At 49.7% G+C, this 19,251-nt stretch overlaps 1 protein-coding gene across 1 annotated transcript in view; it reads right to left on the bottom strand.

Annotated features, from left to right (window-relative positions):
- Positions 1 to 19,251, bottom strand: part of PTPRF (protein tyrosine phosphatase receptor type F) — a 255,569-nt gene that overhangs the window by 30,906 nt on the left and 205,412 nt on the right. The window contains exons 17-22 of the mRNA XM_068406730.1: positions 13,779 to 14,032; positions 12,995 to 13,085; positions 9,792 to 10,004; positions 6,524 to 6,678; positions 3,187 to 3,302; positions 282 to 314 (exon numbers count right to left, since the gene is read on the bottom strand). Coding sequence (XP_068262831.1) covers positions 282 to 314; positions 3,187 to 3,302; positions 6,524 to 6,678; positions 9,792 to 10,004; positions 12,995 to 13,085; positions 13,779 to 14,032 — 862 coding nt within the window. The remainder of the gene's footprint in view (positions 1 to 281; positions 315 to 3,186; positions 3,303 to 6,523; positions 6,679 to 9,791; positions 10,005 to 12,994; positions 13,086 to 13,778; positions 14,033 to 19,251) is intronic.

Here is a 19,251-nt window from a genome sequence, read left to right as displayed (position 1 = left end):
GCCTGGGAGCAGGCGAAGGGCTGCTGCAGGAGCGTCCTGGCAGCCCAGCACCCGAGGCCTTCCCTTCAGCACTGTGCTGGGGTGAGCTGCTGTAGTGCCGTGCAAACAGTACCCGAGCTTGGCCCCACACATCATGTCAGAAAGTGAAATCACTGCCGTTCTACAGTCTGCTGTGAGTGAGGGTGACCTTCATGACATTGAAATAAAAATTATAGAGACGAAAGAGAAAGGGAAAAAAAAGCAAAAGGTGTCAAAAGATAAATACAGGAGTTAAAACTAACTTGAGATATTCGGGCAACTGGGGACACTGGCACCTGCAAAGAAAAGAAACGGGGCAAGAACAGAAATCCCATTAGCCTTTAGTCATCATCGCAGTGGTTCAGAAATGGAAAGACAAAGAGATGAAGAGGCAAAGGAAAGCACCATCTGCCACAGCACCAGGAGCCTCCCTCCTGCGCAGGACCAGCTGCCCGGCCCCCGGGGCTGCTCTGCAGCTGGCTGTTACGCACCGGGCTTTTAGCTCTGGCCAGCGCCATACCCTGATGCTGACAAACATGTGGAGCTGGAGGTACACGCAGGGGAGTGAGCACACAGGTCTTCATCTGACACCAAGAGCTACACTTCTCACTGCACACCACTGCCACGGCCCAGTGCCCCAGGGGAGCCAGCAAGGGCAGGTGCACGGCAGGTACAGGGGACATCTGTGCTGCTTGGTGGCCAGGAGGACGGCACTCAGCCCCAGCAATCTCTGCTCAGTGCCCTGAGCCTCCAGCTCACTTGCAGCTCATCAGCAGCGCAACTCGGCCTCATTTCATGGCGCACTGGGATGCTGCCTGGTCCCGCATCCTCTCAGCAACTGGCACAGTGGTACATTAGTACAGGGAGGCCAACAGTGGGGGAAATAACCCTTGTCTGAAGTAAAAACCACAAAAATGAGAAAGCTTAATATTTAATAACAGTAGCCTAATTAATTATGCGTTAAACAAGTTTTCCCTGCTCAGTGCACTCCAGCAGGGAGACCAGCTACCGAAGCGTGCAGGGCTGGTGGCCAGCACCTCTTGTCAACGCATCCACGCAGCACCACCTCAGCCTCGGGTGGGTGACAGGGGCAACAGCATTGGCTCCCTGGGCTCGGTGGTTTTCATGCCTCCTCATTAATGAGGACAAGCTCGTCAGGAGCTGGAACAGTCACTTCTAGCTGCGTGACACCCGCTTCCACCCTGCAGAGCCTCAGAAGTGATGCGGGGGGGAGGAGGGGAGGAGGACACAGTGCTGTCACTTGGTGGGGGAGCATTGGCTAGCAGCATGCCAGGGCACTGCTGCTGTCTCTAGTGAACTGGGCACTTTGGGTTGTTTTTCTCTCTCTGGAGAGCTCTGCAAGCTTTCTGACTGAGCCAGCGTCTTTGCCTTATCCTTAGGCACAGGCGGGAAAAGAAAATTTCCTGGATCCCTCTTCTCTCTGATGGCAGCTCTTGACTCTTCCTACAGCTCTAGCAAGAGATGCTCTTGCTGCAAACACCCTGATCTCTTGTTGGAGATGGAGGCAGATGCATGCCTGACCTGTCACCCTCCTCCATGCAATGTAAACTATAAGCATACAGCAAAGATGGCTCTTGTGTCTCTGGGCAGTGGAGACATGTCACAGAGGCGTGTCCCCGTGCACAGGTGTCCTGGAGCAGCCCTGTTCAACACCTTGCTCCTCCTCAAGGAGCTGCATGCTGTTGCTGACTGTGTGTGACCCCCTCACCGAGCACTGCTCCCAGTGATCCGCCTGTTGAGATGTTTTTCCTCTAGCACAGGTGCCTCCCTTGCTCCCCACAGCATTCTCCTCCCATACTACAATACCAGCTGGTCTGTGTTGTGGCCAATTAATGGGACAGGTCTGCTGGTAACTGCCAGGCTGTCTCTGCATCCTACCTGTGAGATCTGCCATCGGTCCTGCCTGGGAGATGCACTAACTACAGATCTCTGACAGCCGCCCTGGCACAGAGGGAGATGTGCTGGTGAAGCCCACCCAAGGTCTGAGCCAGACCGCTGTGAGCAGCAACAGGAAAGGCTTCTCTTCTCTTACCCTCCCTCCCAGACACAGCAGGTTTACATCAGGAAATGGTCCCTTCAAAACTCTCCTGTTAGATGAAAGCTCTTAGATGAATGAGCAGCAGGAGGAAAGGAAAGTAGGTTACAGACCAGGAGGAGCTGCAAGTTAGAAGAGAGCTGTATGTGCCTCATTTATTACTGAACTGCTCCCTCCACCACAAAAGCCCAAGCACTCCCCCACTTCATCTAGGACTTGGAATCTCTGAAAGGCTCTGAACGAGTCAGGGTGAGCCTGTCTCTGATCGCTACAATGACAGGTACTGTGCTTTCGGTGCCATCGGAGATGTACAGACACAAAGCAGCAGCACGAGACCTTTCTGCAGTGTGAAGTACACTTGCCTCCGTGGGCTCGCAAACTAGCTACACCCTGAGGCACCACAGGCCAGCACAGGCATGACGAGATGCTCTGCAGCGAACAGTTGCATGCAGAAAGCAACGTCTGTTACTGAACTATCATTCTCTGTGCTGAGACCACCGTGCCCAGCAGCACCCTTCACTGGGCCACAACCCTGACTGGGGAGCAATGTAGGTTGCACGTAACTCTTCACCCTTCGCTGAGCAGAGCAGGAGAGTCAGCACACCAAAGCTTCCAGGACAAAGCTACTGGGACACCCTCAGCAGTACAAGGGCTCTCCATACCTCCTGACCCTTGCAGATTCAGCCCCTGTGGCCAGCCCTGCACCAGTGGGGCTCAGCACTGAATCCCAGCCTGGGCCAAGCCAGTGCAGCACCTGGGAGCAACGCAGGTGCAGGTCCTTGTGAGCTCTCCCAGCTCTGCGTGGAGGCTCCTCCCGGCCCAGGACAACCACAGTGAGCTTCACATAATGTCTGACACACACCACACACTAGGCTGTCCCCGTCGCAGGTTCCCCAGCCTTGTGTGCCTGCAGTGACAGGGCCAGGGAGAAGGATTTGCAGACCAGAGAGTGGACACCTGGATATCCTCGGTCTAAGCCCTCTCTGTGCCACTGTGACTGAGAATGTGCAGAGCTGCTGGGGGGGGAAGGACCGCCACTCCTCCTCTGGCATGGGGACCTGGTGAAGGGGAACCAGAGGAGGTGAGGTGCAAGGGGGTTAGCTGCTCCTTACCTGGAGTCTGGTAGTTGAGCCTCCTCATCTCAACTGGGTCAGAGGAGTGGGCCAAGAGCGAGTCCTTCAGGCCGATGGAGTGCTCATCCTTGGAAGAGGGGGAGTGTGCCCTTTTCCTATGGACAGAGAGGACAGAGACAAGCTGGTGAGCTCTGGCAGAAACTGGCATGAATCACCCTGGGAAGGAGTCTGGGTCCCTGCATCCCAGATACTCAGCTCCATCCCAGGCTCCATGGGGCTCTGGGCAAGTCATATCCTCTTCCACGACTCCAATTTCCCATCTTTGAAATAGGAAGGATTGTATTTAAATGATGGCAGAGGTTTGATTAATGAGGCACTTTGAAATGTGATATTTTGCATAATATTTATTCGACAAAAAAGCAGATAGGTGCAAGATGTTGTTTCCTCTTACTCTTTCTAGGAACTATTTCCTGTAGTGGAAGGATAGAATAAAATTTTTTTTCAAGTATTAGAAATATTTAAATATAGAATGCTGTAATATAATCGTGTAAAGGCTCTTCAGGGTGTGTTTTATTGGGCCATTAATACATGTCTTGAATGGTTGAAGGCACCCAAGGCGTGTATTAATGGAACAATAAAATACACTGTTGTCTCTTCATGCTATATTTATGCCTAGAGCAATGCCACCACCTCAAGCTCTTGCTGGAATTCACAGGCAAAGCAGGGACAGATCCAATCAAAAAGTGGACAAGTGAATATTAAGGAAAATCTAATACTGCAAGAAGGGTTTCCAGCTATTCTCTAAGTCCCACTTGTTGCTCTGTATTACGAATATAGTGGATATGCTCATTCAGCAGAGACGGGTGTTGGACAGGAGCAGGACAGCAGTGCTCTCTTCTGAGTCTATGCTGACCCTGATGCTTTGCCAATGTGCTGATCATGCAGCAATATACAGAGACTGTCTTTTGGCTACAGCCCCAAAATGGATTTTGCCTGATGGTGAACCCCTCTGCTGACTTGATGTTTTCTGGAAGAGAAGGAGCTGCATCACTGCTAGTCTGCACAAATGCTAGCATCCTGCAAATGGCAATGGTCAGTCTCTGCTTTCTACCCCTTTGTGGAGCATTTTGAAGCACCATGAAGGGTTGCCAGATTCTGCACAGAGGCAGCTGCGTCTCTGGACGGTGGTGACTCTGAGCCACACCTGATCAGAAACACGCTGCACAGGCACAGGGCGCTATCACTTCCACAGGGAGCTGCACACGCTGCACTGGCACTAGTGAGAAGCAATTAGGGAAAATTTGGCGCATAAATCACAAGTCAAACCTGCATTCCCTCTGTGACCCAGACTGCGAGTAAGCTCTGTCTGCAGCCCGTGGCTGCATTGAACACTGGAGTTGTTCAATGGGGAGGACATGCTTGTGAGCCTTACGCTACTCTGAGTCATCTCAGTATCTCAGAAGCCTTCTAGCTGCCTGGACCAAGACAAAAGAGCTGAAGGACTGAAAGCATTGATAGAAAGAAAGGAAAATAAATGGCAAACAAACAAAGCAGTGTTTCTCCTATCAGGAGCACAGCAGGATGTGCCATGTGCTACTGTGTGCCAGTCCCTGAGCCCTTGAGCAAAGTGGCCCAGCTTTTCTGGGGAATGGGCACAGCACATAATTAATGTCTGTGTCTCTCATTAGCCTAGTCAGGGCAACTGCTAAACAAACCTCCAGATCCCAAGCTATCCACTAATACTCAGCTTCAATTCATTCCCATTGTAGATTTGACACTGTGAATACGCTGCTCAGATACCTTTGGGAGAAAATGCCTCCAAAGAGAAGCTGGACAGCAAAAAACTGCAGGATAACACAGCATCACTCTGAGCATGCGGGTGGTGCTGGAAGGGGATGTGCTGCTGCTGCATGGGCTAGGACACAGCAGGGACATGAATGTCAGGTCTCAGCACAGTGGGCTGGTGCTGCTTCCTGGTGCTCCATCCACATCCGACTCTGGGACAAAGCAAAGCTAAGCCAAGATGGGCACAGAGTCTATGGGGCCCAGGTACAGAAATCCCCACTGGGGCCATTTTCTCTCCTTAAAGACCAGCAAACGCTTTGTTTCTTAAAATTGCCAGGTATTCCCTTGAAGCTTCCTCATTATAGGCTACAAGAATGCACCTGCATTCTTGACTGAAGAGCTCTCAGTCTGAAGTGACTGAGAAAACAAAGAAACACCTATAACTGCTGGTGTTGTAATTTTTTTGATTTTTAATTTAATTGCAAAAACAATCTGGGAAGTCTTTATGTTGGAACTGTCCCCCTAAGAGCTGTGAGAGGCTGACAATTGCTAGGAGGCTGATACCTTTGAGGAAACAAAGTCTTTGTAAACCCCCAGGGCTGGCATGCCCCAAAAACAAAGATGCCACTTACTAGCTTCAGGCTTGATTTTTAAAAAGGAAAATAGACTTGAAATTTTAGCAGAACAAGAAGATAAAATGGATTCCTACCTTTCTTGTTTACTAGATCCAGAGAAGAGCAGAAACAGAAGAAAGGAGATGATCACTGACACAGAAAAGGCACTGACTGCACATGCACAGCAGAGCTCCATTTAATCAGACAACAAAGCCAGCTCCCTTCCCTGAGCTACAGATACATATGTAAATAGAGAGTCCAGGAGGAGCAGAATCTTGGAGCTGAGCTGATAGAGAATGACCTACGGTAATTGAACAGGCTACCAGAACACATGCAAATACAACCTGTGGCTCCTCCGGAGGACTAACAATCATCTCACACTACAGTTACAGCTCTAGCAGGACTGCTCTGCTACACAAAAGCAGGTGGTTGCTTCAGCGGGGAGCACAGAGCCTGGATGGTCCTGATCTGGTAGCCAGGACTGAGAGGCCTCAACAACAGAGCTCCTACTCTGATTTCAGCCTGTCACATCCATGCCCTGTTCTCACCACCAAGACCATGTTCCCCAGTCAAAATTCACAGCAGCGGGGGCACCTGCCAGAGGTTAAGCAGGCAGTTTCCACAGAAAACCAGTACTACAGATGTCCCTAAGGCTGCAAATCCAAGCTGTGAGACCAGAGAGGAGCCAGACCGGCTTTAGGGACAAAGCTGCTCTCCTCTGTCCCACCGCTCACATGTTTCCAGAATCCACAGCAGCTCTGTGTCCTGGGGCTGATTTTAATTACTTCCTGCATACCCAGCCCTTCTGCTCTTTATAAAGCAGCCTTCTCCTGTGCCAGGTAGAGACCTTCCTCCTCCCCACAACCAAGGACCATCTATCAGAGCACCCCATATCTGAAGGCTACAAGGAGAGTCTTGACGGCGCCACGACCTGTAGTGCTTGTGCCATAACTGCTATGTCCTGGACTGGATCTCACCTTTTGAAGAGGAGTATAGCAATGACAATGATGATGATTAATATCACGGCCAGGACGGGTCCCATCACCCACAGCATCTCCGGTTCATCCTGCTGCTTTGCTGAAGCCACTTCCATCACGATCTCATCCGAATAGGGGCTGGCTGCATATCTCTTCTGAACAGCATTGGCAGCAGAGGGAGAGAAAAGCAAGCGTCCATTACACTAAAGCAACAGCTACATCCCTGAAAAGTGGAGGTTTCCCCTTGCCTCTGGCTAGCAGGGAATGGTCATGCTTCTCAAGTCCTGGCAGCACACCACGGTATCCTCCCTCCCTCAGCATCAGCGCAGGTCACAATGTGGAAACAGTCTCTTCCTGCTGTGAAACACTACCAGTGCCAGCAACTTTCTGGCTAGCAGACTTGGCCCCAAGGTGACAAACTGGAGCAGCCCAGCTAAGAGCCACTTGCCAGCCCTAGATTCTCTTGGATCCAAATCACAAGCTTTTGAATCCCAACCAATTGCACAGTGGGGCTGGCTGATGATTCCTAAGTGGTTTATAATACCTGCTGTGCTGATATCAACACATCTCTTCAGGACAGGGCTATATTAGGAAAACCCCTGCTGGGCTAGGCGGTTTTCTTAAAGGAACGAAATGACAGGAACATTTTCTACCTGATGTCTCAGCTCTGTTAAACAGACCTTGGAAAGGGGCTGATGCTCACAGGTTCCCTTCCAGAGACTTCTGCAATCTGGCAGCCCAGTGATTTATAACCCGAAGGGACAGCTTTCTAGCCCCACCAGCTAGACGAGATTAGCACAGACCCAAATCCTTCCTGCAGAAAAATGACACTGCACCTGGCTTGTTCTGCTGCTGTTGCTAAGGCTTATGGAGCTGTGCTGTTCCTTCACAGCTCAGCCTCGCTGGGTCAGAAGGGCTAAATGCTGCAAAAAGAAATCCTTTCCCCCTATTAGAGAGGGCCAGAGCTGTATCAGTTCAGTGCCTGTGGTTTTTGAGCAGCACCTGCTGCCCAGTATTAGGGAGCCGGAAATGCTCTGCTCCTGCCATAGAAAGTTTCGGTCACTGAAGAGGTGCCCGTGGATCTACAAATCACCTGCGTTAAGGTCGAAGTTTAAACATGCGCTTCATGTCTGCGTGCGTGTCAGGAGAAGGAAAGGAAAAATCAAGCATGCTGGTGTCACACAAATGCACGTCTTGATCTCCTCTCACAGGTGCCCTTGATCCCAGCCAGCCTGGTTTCAAACATGCGTGGAGTACAGAAAATGCTCTTATCTGTGACATCCTTCTGGCAGCATGCACAGGTGCAGCATCCTAGCCGCTCTCCTGAGATTTACCAGCAGGCAGAGATGCCACTGGCTGGAGGGGGAGCATGGGGGGTGGTTGCTGCTTTGTCCATGAAATCTTTCAGCCCTACGAGATCCTGTTTCAATGACCCTGAAAGAGCTGCTGGCTCCCAGTTCAGCTCTGTTCCTAAAGAAAGTCTGCATGGGATCACTGCAACCCATCGGCCTGTTCCTACACCCCCTCGTCCAGTTCAGACAACAGGGCAGGGAGTCACCAACAGCTCTGTCTGAGCATGGCAGAGACAAGAAGATGCTACATCAGTGGTGAGAGGATGGGGCAGAAGGCCTGAGGCTCCCCTTTGTATGGGCAAGCGGCTACTCTGTGAGTAAGGCACGAAGGCTTTGCCTGTGACTACCCAGAAAGGTCAAGTTGCGTTGGGGGTGGGGGGAAGGAGCACACTGATCTGTGCAGCAAGGTAACACGTGTGTCCATCTCCAAAACTTTGTGCAAGGGGCAAAGATTTGTATTTTTGCAGACACACTTTGGAGATGCCTCCTTCCAAGAGAAGACAGAAGCAGAAGAGATCAGAAGGACTGTTATCTCAGTGGCATTTCCACAGGCAGACTGCGAGGTGCAGGTGCCCTGCTCTCAGAGATGGTGTTTCAACCACACTCCCCTTTGCTTTTGAAGAATGGCAATGTTACGCTTGCCTGCTGACACTAGAGACACAGCAAGCAATTTAAGAGGAGCTGAGTGGGGGAGATAGTGCACAGCCTTGGACAGAGTGCCTCATGCTTCAAATGAAAATGGGTGCAACGCAGCAGGGGATGCAGAAAGGTGGTCTCTAGGAGCAGGGTGTAATAACTCTGCTGGCTGGTGGTTCACTGGAGGGTTGTGGCAGATCTGTGCTAGGGAGGAGATGACAATGATAGTCTGGGATCAACTAGCTCGGGTCATCTCTTCTTGACAGGGATTGCCAGGATGGCACATCCCGAGGCCTCTGCCTTACCTTTCTGTTAATCTGTGACTCTCCGTCCCTCACCAGTGTGCACATCTTGCCACAAGAACACGTGAGCTGGATGAGTAATGAAGAACTTGACCAGCCCTAATGAGCCATTACAAGCAAACGAGGCTGAGGAAGGAAGCCGCAGCTTGGAAGCCGACCAAAGGATTCTGTGCATCTCTATTATTTCCATTACTTACATACTGGCCGCTGCTACTGCTGCCACCACCACTCCTGCCCTTTGTGTTTACAGCTGGACACCGATGCACAGGTCTCGCCGTGCTGCTCCCTGCTTATTGCATCAGCTACTCCCTTCCCCTTCACATGCCCAGGCCCCGTGTGCTTGGCAGCATGCTGCCGACAAAGGCACAGCCCATTTGCCTCTAGCAAGGAGAGACACAGGAGCAACAATCCCTAACGCAGTGGCAAGTGTGCAGCTTTGCCCTGCTGACAACCCACTGCAATGGGAGGCAGGTTTGCTTCTCCAGACATCATCTGGAAGCGAGGTTCTGGGCAGAGCAGAGCCTGTGAAGGCAGGTTTGCAGCAGGAGCATTGTTCACCGCAGAGCCTCGGCAGCCACTGTGCAGGGTAGGATTTCAAGGGGCTGTTTTCCACAATCACTTACTTGAACCAACGCAGAATGAGAACTTATCCCATCCCAACCATGTGTCAAGCTCTGCTCTGGGCACGGCACAGCCCAGCAAGCCACAACTGAGCTTGTGTAGAACGCGTGCGTTGACATTGCTCTCCACTCTCATCTGTCATGTCAAACATATGTGCCACTTCCCTCCAAAAACACCATCTATCAAGTCAACTCCCACGGCTGCCTCAGCTTTTTGAGACCAGCTATGCAGCCTCACCTTCCTCTCTTCAGAGGAAACTCCATCATCCCAGCTCGCAGTAATCGTTCACCCTGCCTGCACTGAGCCCACCTCAGCTCTGCTAGGAAAGGCTGTGCCCCCCCAGCAGAAAGTCCTTACCGTGTCTCCATCCTCCAGTGAGGCCAGCACGAAGCAGCGATAGCTCAGGTCTTGAGACAGGGGCTTGTTGTAGAAACCTTTGTAGTTCTTCTCGTCCCCCAGGGTGAAGGTCTCGGGCAGCACGTCCACTTGAGCAGCAATGTAGGGCTTGAGTCTGTCTGCTTGGCGGCGCTGGCGCCTGCTCTGACTCCCTTGGTTTATGGCCTCCAGCAGCTGGGGACAAACAAGGTGCACCACTATTGCTTCGCCCAGCGTGACACCGCCTTACGCTGTAACCTTACTGGTTGTAGGACTCAGCAGGGTGGAAGGGAAGGGAGGAAAAGATACTGTGTTTGATTTGGACTTGGTGGTACAAAGAAACCAGAGGGATGCGTTATCCATTTAGGCATTGCTGGGGCACCCATCTGCAGGCCCTCACTGCAAGAACCTCTGCCAGGAGCTCAGCTTTGGGAGAGTCCTGAGCCCTGGGATGGTGACATGGTGAGTGTTAGGGTTGAGACAGCCTGGCTGTGCCTGTCATCCCGTGTTCATGCATCCCAATGGGCTGCGAGGGAACCGGGCCACGTTCTGTGGCCCAAATATTAGTATGGACAGCAACTCACGCTCTGCGGACACTGGACACGAATTACAGCTGACGCTGATGTATAGGGAAAAAGTGACATTTGCTGTGTCTTTCCCTTCTGTCAGTGCCTCGATATTTCACCTGCTGCTGGGCTGCAGGCAGAGCTTTGTGTAAATCACACAGAATGATAACAGATTTCATGGGATGTTCAGAGTAAAAATGGCAAATTTCATAGACAGCCACAAATTCATGAAAAAGGATATAAACACCCAAAAATTCAATTACACTTCTAAGAAAGACTCTCAGATGTTTAAAGATGTTTTTCTAATGAATAAAAACAAGTATCAGGCTTGGAACAGAAATTCTAATTTAAAATGAAGAAGGAGGCATGAAATACATTTCACACACGAAGGTATCGGTGCAGCACTGTCAGGGCAGACAGGGGACGTCAGTGGGGCTGGGGACAGTGATGTGCACACAAAGCCATGCTGCTCAGCTGAGCTCACTCCCTCTGAGGAGGAAAAGCTGGGTAAGGCAAGCTCCACTCTTTCCCCTCGACAGCCCATCCTTGCCCTCTCATGAATACTCATGTTGGAGCAATTTAGGAAAGCTACAGCTTGTCATTGCAATATCACCAAAAAAAAGAAAAAAAGAAAAAAAAAGGGATGAAGAAATCTCAGTTTCACAACTGTCCTTGTAACCGCAGGGGAAAAAGGCAGAAAGATAGTCTTTGGACTATGGAGTTTGCTCCTTACGCACATCTCTGGTACCTTGGCTGAAATTACAGCTAAGCTCTTTGGGGCAGAAAGCACAGCTGTATGTGCATGAAACCACAGGGGTCCAGTTGTGACAGAGGTTGCTGGATGGTACTGCCACCTATATAGGTAACACACACCCCAGAAGAGTGCACCAAAAGAAATGCAAGGCTTGCAAAGTTCAGATCCTGAAAAATTAGAAAATTAATATTGCCTGTGCAAAATTAATTCAGCTGTCTTATGTATGTGCATTGCGTTGCAATCCTTGACTGCATGGTCACACTATCTTTTCTGTAACTCCCCTGCTCTCTTTCATACACAGGACAGACAGTGCTTAATCAAAGAGCAACTATTCCATATTTTGTTTTCTTCTTTGCATTATGCAGCCCGAGGCCTTGTTTATTGCTTACTATTCAAATCCAGCTCTGAAGACAAAATTAATAATTTCCTCGTGGGCTTTTCTATGGTGCTGATCACTATAATATTACAAGTGCTTCACAAACATTAATGATCATATCTTCCAAACACCCATATGAGGTGAGATGAAAGCGATTATCCTAATTTTACAGATGGAGAACAGAGACGCAGGGACATTAATGTAAAAAATGTCCACTAATTTTGAATGTCAAATTGAAAACACACCAGCTTGTTTTGTTTTTAAAGAAAACTTAGCATTTTTTTTATGGCACTGACTGTATCCAGCAGAGCTCCCATTGACTTTCTCTGCAGCTGGGGATTCTTAGGCTTTGCAAATGAGGCTCCAGGATCTCAAACTGAGCACTCCAAAAAACCAGAACATGCAAGACAGTGGCTGCTAATGAAAATTTTGTTTTAAATCATTTGCCCATGACTGGGTGAAACAGAGAGAGAAACCAGTTCTTTTGATACCTTTCAACCACCTAAAGCTCAAAACCAAACCACACTTTCTCATCCTAGTTTTCTATTTCTTGTGACATCTTCCAACTTCTGCAGTGAAATGATGCAGGAGACCTACAGATGATGGTTCTCCATCACACAGTTGTGCTTCATGTGCAGAACAGATCCACCCATACAGGGCGTGAGCTGGGACCCCATGGAAAAGACTGTGTAATCATGTAATTAAAGATTAATGATAAGCAAGGGCTGACTTACAGCTTCTAACACTTTGTAATTTCTGAGTGCTTCAAGCTTGCAACTTTGTTCTCTTAATGGACGCTTCTGTGTGTGATTTCTTGGAATTTTTCCTTATTACTTTGGGGGTGCTGGTGAGTGTGGCAAAGAAAGAGCCCACAAATCCCTTGTGTGGGACTCTTCTGACACCCGCACATGTACCGTGCTACTGGTGTTGGAGGATTCCTGCACAGAATAAGCTGCATCTTGGGGTGAATGGGCTGGTGAATGCTGAAAGCCTTTAACAAGAAAGTGTGAAGGGAGCTTTACAGGTTTTGTTAGATACTAGAGTAAACTATCCAAATTGTGGGCGTAGGTCCTATCAGAGAGAGAGAAGCCTCCTGACAGAACAGCTTAATAAACTGAAAACAATAGTCTTCTCTCCTAGCTTGTTTTCAAAATCAGCATGGTTGCTTCAGCTGAAAAAGGCCACAAAGAGCATACAACCTGAGACAGGATCTGTCCTTGCCAGAGCTCTTGTGGCACTGAAGTGTGGTCTCCCAATGGGGCACATTCTGGCAGGTGGCTCCTCCCTTGCTTGACTCCAGCCTCCCTCCTACATGCTGTCACCGGCCAAGAAAGGCTGAATGGGCACCGCAGATCCCACAGCCCCCCCATCTCTCACATACAGACTGCACCTATGTTGCTGCACCTGTGCTGCTGCCAGAAGGCATGGGCAAAGTGTGCCGGGCCACCTGGGAGCCACTTCCATCAGAGCAGCTGCTACAGACTCCTACCTGGTCCAGCTCCATCTCATCAGGTGTCCGCCACCGAGCAGTTGGGCTGCTAGTGCTCTGATCCGCTGGCACAACCACAATGTAGTACCACCTGGGAAGGAAGGAAAGCATAAGCACTGGACACTAAGTCATCTCTCTGGCAGGTCACTGAATAACACATGCCATATGCCTCCCAGGACGACCTGCTCCTCTCCCTGCCCTCTAAGCAGTAAAAGGGTTCAGTAAGGAAGAGGATGGTTTCCCAGCTGCACCAGAGAACACTCCCATTAATGCTTATTAGGTTAATGAAGATATACAGACTGTGCTCCAGAGGGTGGTGTAGGGGCTGTGAGAAGGACATTTATGTAATCGGATTGTAGCAAGAACCCTGGGGGAATTGTGCTTCAGCACAAGGATACCACAGTAACGAATAAGACTTCCACAAACTCGCTTTTTTAATCTCCTTGAGACTTTAGGCATTATTTATTTAAAGGATATTATACAGTGTCAGAGAAAGTCCCTCCTGATCTTCAACTGTGTTTTTGCTCATAGCATCTGGAGTGCGCCCACCAGGGTGAGGGCAAACTGTCAGAGAATTGTCTTAATTTTATTGCACATAAATATTTGCTCAAAAAGAGCCAGCAGCGTGATCCCATGTTATGGGTAAATACCTGGCTCTGTACCACAGCCTGCTCGGAAAGTCACTCCCAGGTTACAAAATCCACAGGTTGGCAGAGGGCTGCCCTGCCCTTTTCCCCACCTCTAGCCTCCCACCCTGTCTTCTCCACTCAGGCACAGCACCTACCTAACTGGCACAGTGGTCTGGACTTTGGGAAGGGTGAGAGTGAATTTTCCCTCCTGTATGTACTTGTTTGCAGCGATGGGTTTGCTTTGCAAGACGTCAGGAGCAGTGCGGATTGAGACGAGGTGCTGGAGCCCCCCAGCACTACTTCCGCGGTTCATTAGCACAAAAGAATAGTCTGTGTCTGGCTGGAGGTCACTTATGAGTTTCTTCATCGAGTGGCCGTCCACCTCCACACTCTGGCTATTGTACAGAATCTGAAACGGGAAAAGGACACGCTCATACAGCCGACAGCTGCTGATGAAAACTCAAACTCAAAATAGCAGCATTAGAGACGACAATTTGGCTCTGGGCCCTCCCTCAGGTGGTTCAGCTACTGTGCGCTTTGTAAACAACCATAAATCTTTAGTTAAAGAAGAGCAACCCTCAGCAGAGGGTTGAGCTGTGTTCCCTGCGCCTCGCAACGATGGAGCAGAGAGGGTCATCTCAGCGAAGCTCGGATGGCCGGCGCCAGCACTGAGGCTGGCGGTGCCACACGCGCTGCTTTTCAGCGCCGGTTCGGGGGAGGAATCCAGATGGCTGTGCTTTGCCCTCGCGTGGAGATGAATGGGTCTTTGTTTCTTGTCTCACGAGGCTACAACACACAATATGCTCTTGGTGTAAAATCCCGTCTGCTTTAAATTGGTGTCACTCCTGCGTCCACCAGCTGATGCCTGATCGCATGGTTAATGCAGAGCATCCCCCTCCCAGCAAGGTGACTGGAGGGGGGTCACATGCCAAACCAATGACCTGAAAAATCCTGTGCAGGGCTCACAAACTGGTACCCGAAACAGCGTCTCTGCAGGTGTGACACCCCGTTGCCATGACAACAGATGCTGGTGCCGCGCCAGCTGTGGGCAGGAGATCAGCGCCGCTTTTTGCTGCTGCGCTTGCAGCGAGGGGCTGCTGGGCAGCGCAGGGCAGGGCAGAGCTGTTCGTGGCCCTGGGGCAGCACCCACGCAAGAGATTCCCCCCCCTCCCCGCCCTTCTCCCCCAGTGCACAGCAGCCATGGGCACTGCTGTATTAGCCGCACCAAACAGCCCATCTGCCCTGGGAACCTCAATCCCAATCCTGCTGGAACAACCCCTGTACCCTGAAACCCTGGGTGCTGCCTCTGCAAAGCCAGAAACTGAAACGGTTGCTGGAGACAGAGACAAATGGGGTGTAGAGAACCGGAGAGACCAGAGGTTGTGCCCCAGCTGTGATTAACCAGCATGTTTCCTTTCACCGGGTGACCGTCCAGCATGGCAGGGGAGTGCTCGATTCCTGATAGCGGTGCAGAGACACAGCATGCCAAAAACTGACAATGGCAGAGCTGCAGCATGTTAAACCATGGCAGCTATTATGTGCCACAGGCAAAGACCACACAGTAAAACGTGCTCTTTCCAACAGTGGCCAAGAGAGAAGACAGCTCTCTGGAAGAAAAATTACTTGAAGTAAACCAGATTTTTCACCAGCTGAGCCTGCTGTTCAGACTGATGCAGGCAGCAAGGGAGGGACCAAACTTTCCTTCCAAGTCACCTTTTTAGCAGGTGGCAGAAATCTGCAAAATGCTGCTGGCTCACTGGGACAAGGGCAGCTGATTAACACTGCTCTAATACTTAGTGCTGGAGCTGGAAGAAGGCCCTGGGAAGAAATCTGAAGAACAGCAGAACACAGGGACCAGACTGGGCCTGGAATTTGCAGCTCTGCTTTTGTGTTATCGAAACAGTGATACCCACAGCATGCTCCAAATCCTCCTCAGGTCACTTTGCATGGAGGTCAGGACAGGAAAAGAGCCCCAGCTTTTTTTGCTGCTGAGAAGAGACTCCCAACAGGTAACAGAGCAGCAGTGAGAAGCCAGCAATGGAGAAGAGATGCAATCACTCTTGTTTGTCGACATGCTTCAATCTTCAGGAATGAACTGCAAAAGTAAACAACAGGTTTGCAGGGACAAAGCCCTTGCTGGCTGCCCCACGTGCAGGAAAGGCTGCCAAAGGTAGGATGGCTGGAGGGAGCTGTTCTCTGCTCTGACTCCTCTGAAGATATTTTCTCCTGAGCTTTAATCCCTTTCTCCAAAGACATGTACATCAGATGGGTGCTAAAGTGAGTGCAAAAAGCTAAAGTGAAGAAATGCTTCTCATGGTGATGGAATATCAAATACTTATTTGGCAGGTTTCACCCTGCTCTGTCACAGAAGTAGGCACAACAAAGACAGAAGCGCTAGACTTCAAGTCATCTTAGCAGCTTTGCTGTCTGTCCCAGCACCACCCCTTGCAATGACATTGCAATAGTACAGGTCCAGATATTCCCAATGAAAGCAAGTCGGGGGTGTCCTGAGGGAGCAGAAGGACCTCACTTCATGTGCTCCAACAGATACTTGAACAAAACCAAACTTCCACCATTAAGAACTATGCTGGAAGGATGCAAAGCCCACGATGAGTTCCATTGCCTCCCAACTGAGATTTCTCATTATGAAGTCTTCCCTAATAAAGGTATCACCAACTGCTTCTGCGTGTGCTCTAGGGAAGACACTCACCCACCAACTGCCTGCACGTGAGGTATCTGCTGGGGACATAGCTGTTCTCCTGGAGTGAGAGGAGGCAGAAGAGCTGGTCAGGCACTTCAGTTCAGCATTTCCCTGCTTGCTCTGCATTGGAAAAGGCCAGGACACAGTCCTCGATTCAGTCCTGACACCAGATGATGATTTTTACTGCCATGCACAGAAATTTGTGTTCAAAGACAGTGAAATTGGCATTTGCAATGCTTTCCTGAAGCATTCTCCACCATCCCTCCTTTTCACAGTTGCTGTGGCAGTTCTGCGTTCCTTTACCTGCCATAACACATTGTCTTCTCAAATATTATGCACCATTAGTTAAGGCCTCTACAGAAACCTTGCAATGGAAGGGCTCAGAAACAGTCATTCGTGTGCAGCTGAAGATGCCCAGCAGCTCAATCAGGAATGCTATTTAGAGGGTGCATCATGGTCCATTGGTAACTACTTAAGTCAGCAGCAAATTTGGCCCAAGGGTTCTGAACTGCCAAACACTGCTGACTAGCCCATAGATTGCTGTAAAATGTCATTTGTGCTGCTCTTACTCACAAAAGAAGATCTGCAAAGCTAGGTGGGTCCAAATGTCACTGCTGAAGGTCTGCTGCTTGATTTCAAGGCAGTAAAGAATGTATTGAACTAAAAGATGAAAAGACATGTAGTGTGCAACACTGGAAAAGATAACTACTTGATGGAGAAGTAGACAAGGTTGCCGTTTTTTGGGGTAGGAGTAATTACTACATTCTGTGGGACACACTGTGAGAAAGCTCTGCCCAGTATTCTCAGGGGTTATTTCTGAACCTGTATCGTCATAATTTTCAAAAGGTGTTCCTTCTCCCCATTTGTAAAATACCTTGTGATGCTGCCTTCTGTTCTGCTCTTAAGTTGAAGAATGTGTCTCAGAAAAGTGCAGTTTCCCCAAGGAGAAGGTTGTATCTATCTTGCACTTTCCATGAAAGCTCCTGAACAGCTTTCTGCAAGCACACTGGAAGAGAGAAGGAATAGTACCTCTGCTCTACCACAACTGCTGGGCAACAGTTTACAAGGAATTTATCTCCTGGACCAGGAGAAGCTGTGAAAATTCCCCAAAGAGAACTCAAACCTTCATTATTGATTTGGTAGCAATGAAAACTCTTAAGGTCTCAGTTCATCCTGTATTAAAAAAATAGCACCAGTCCTGCCTGTGCCTCACTATTTGTTGTCAGAACAATATCTACTTTAATTAAATCTGTTAAAGTAGAATATGACACCCTTTGGGACATAGATTTAGCATGAGACTGTTTATCAAGTGTAGATAATACTAATTGTTCCCATGGAGATTTATCTGCTATGCTGGCTACAGTATTAGGCTCTGGCCTCAGCATCCCATGTGCCTGAATTAGAGGAGAGAGGTGAACCTTGTTTATAAAAATACAAAGTCCTGAAGGTTAAGGATTCTTTCGAGTGGCACAGTCAGCGACACGCAGCTGACCCTCTTAACTCCTGGCCTTGACTTCTGTGTGTCTGCAAGTCTGGGAATATTAATAGAAAGAAGACACTGTTACAGAAATATCCTTGTAACGCTCTCGTTTGCATGACTGCTCTTCAGTTAGCAAGTGGCTAATGCCATCTGCTCCTGTGTCATCTGAGGGTTAACGAGCAGCAGGGGCAGACCCTGAGTCACCGTCTGTGTAAGCAACCACAGCTACAAGGCCCAGACAAGGCATCAGCATTACGCCCTTGGCTCCTGGCTACCTCCAACCATTCCACCATCCTTATGTGGCAGTAACGCTCCAAAGGTCACGCTGTCCCTTTCCAGCACCGCGCTGTCAGACAAGAGAAGCGGGCTTTGTGCCACAAGAATAAGGCAAGATGAAGCAGACTGGTTCTTCAGCAGAGTGCAAAGTAACAGGGCTCTGTGAAGTTCCTTGCGGCCAGATATCTGAACACTGATCCTAATGCACCCTACATCTGGGAAAGCTTTGAATACCACAAGGTCTTCACAAAAGCCTTGTCTGCATCAGCTAGACTCTGCATGTTAACAAGTGTCTGCTATTGATCACGGTAATTCAGCTCCAGGATTTAAACAAGGGGAGTTAGCAGCAGTGGAGGGGAGCTGCTCACACACTTTGATGTGGATGCAGTTCAAGACCTTCCCCTCGTTCCCCTGGCCATGAATCCCCCACAGCTCATGAAGGCCTTGTGTTTGCTCTTTATGCACAGCATGGCAGGGTGCAACATGGAAGGGGGAAGGGAAGTCACACTGCTCCCACCCCTGGCCACCTTTGCAGAGGCAGCAGATAGCTGCTGAGACTGGCTGGAAGATTATCCTTGGCAATGTGACAAGTTGGTCTTGTTTCTTAAGGGAGTGAACCTACACTGAGATCTGCAGAAATTTCCACCACACTCTAGTCTTTTACCCACACCAGTAATCCGCTCTGGGGGACAGACAAGAGCAGAAAGACATTGGGTCACAGTGTTGTCTGAAGACGCGTGGATCACGCTACATCCAGAACAGTGCTGGAGAAAAGAGAGCAGCAGCCATTCCTGTAGCGTTCCCGCTGCACTGACACATCTTGTGCTGCTCATATCTGTAACACCTTCTGGAAGGGTGATGCTGCTGCTCTCCTTCACTCCCTGAGATTATGCATCTGCCCTGATGCTCTGAGGTAACTCATAAGGGCAATCCGAATGTTTGAGACAGTACACGTTGCAGAAAGAGTCATTCTTAGTTTGATTCACTGGCTGGTTTTCAGACCACCTTGTCTTGGTGATATCTTGCGATTAAATCACATTTATAACTTTTCACGCTTCAACTCCCAGTCAGGCGTCACAACAAGCTTGTGTAACCACTGTCAGGGACCTGCAACGGACAGCCTGACTGGTAGGCCCCAGCCGAGTGATACCAGGTAACAAGATACTCGAGA

Source organism: Nyctibius grandis, chromosome 8 (assembly GCF_013368605.1).
Source record: "Nyctibius grandis isolate bNycGra1 chromosome 8, bNycGra1.pri, whole genome shotgun sequence".
NCBI classification, from domain to species: domain Eukaryota; kingdom Metazoa; phylum Chordata; class Aves; order Nyctibiiformes; family Nyctibiidae; genus Nyctibius; species Nyctibius grandis.
This window is presented reverse-complemented; position numbering and strand designations above follow the sequence as displayed.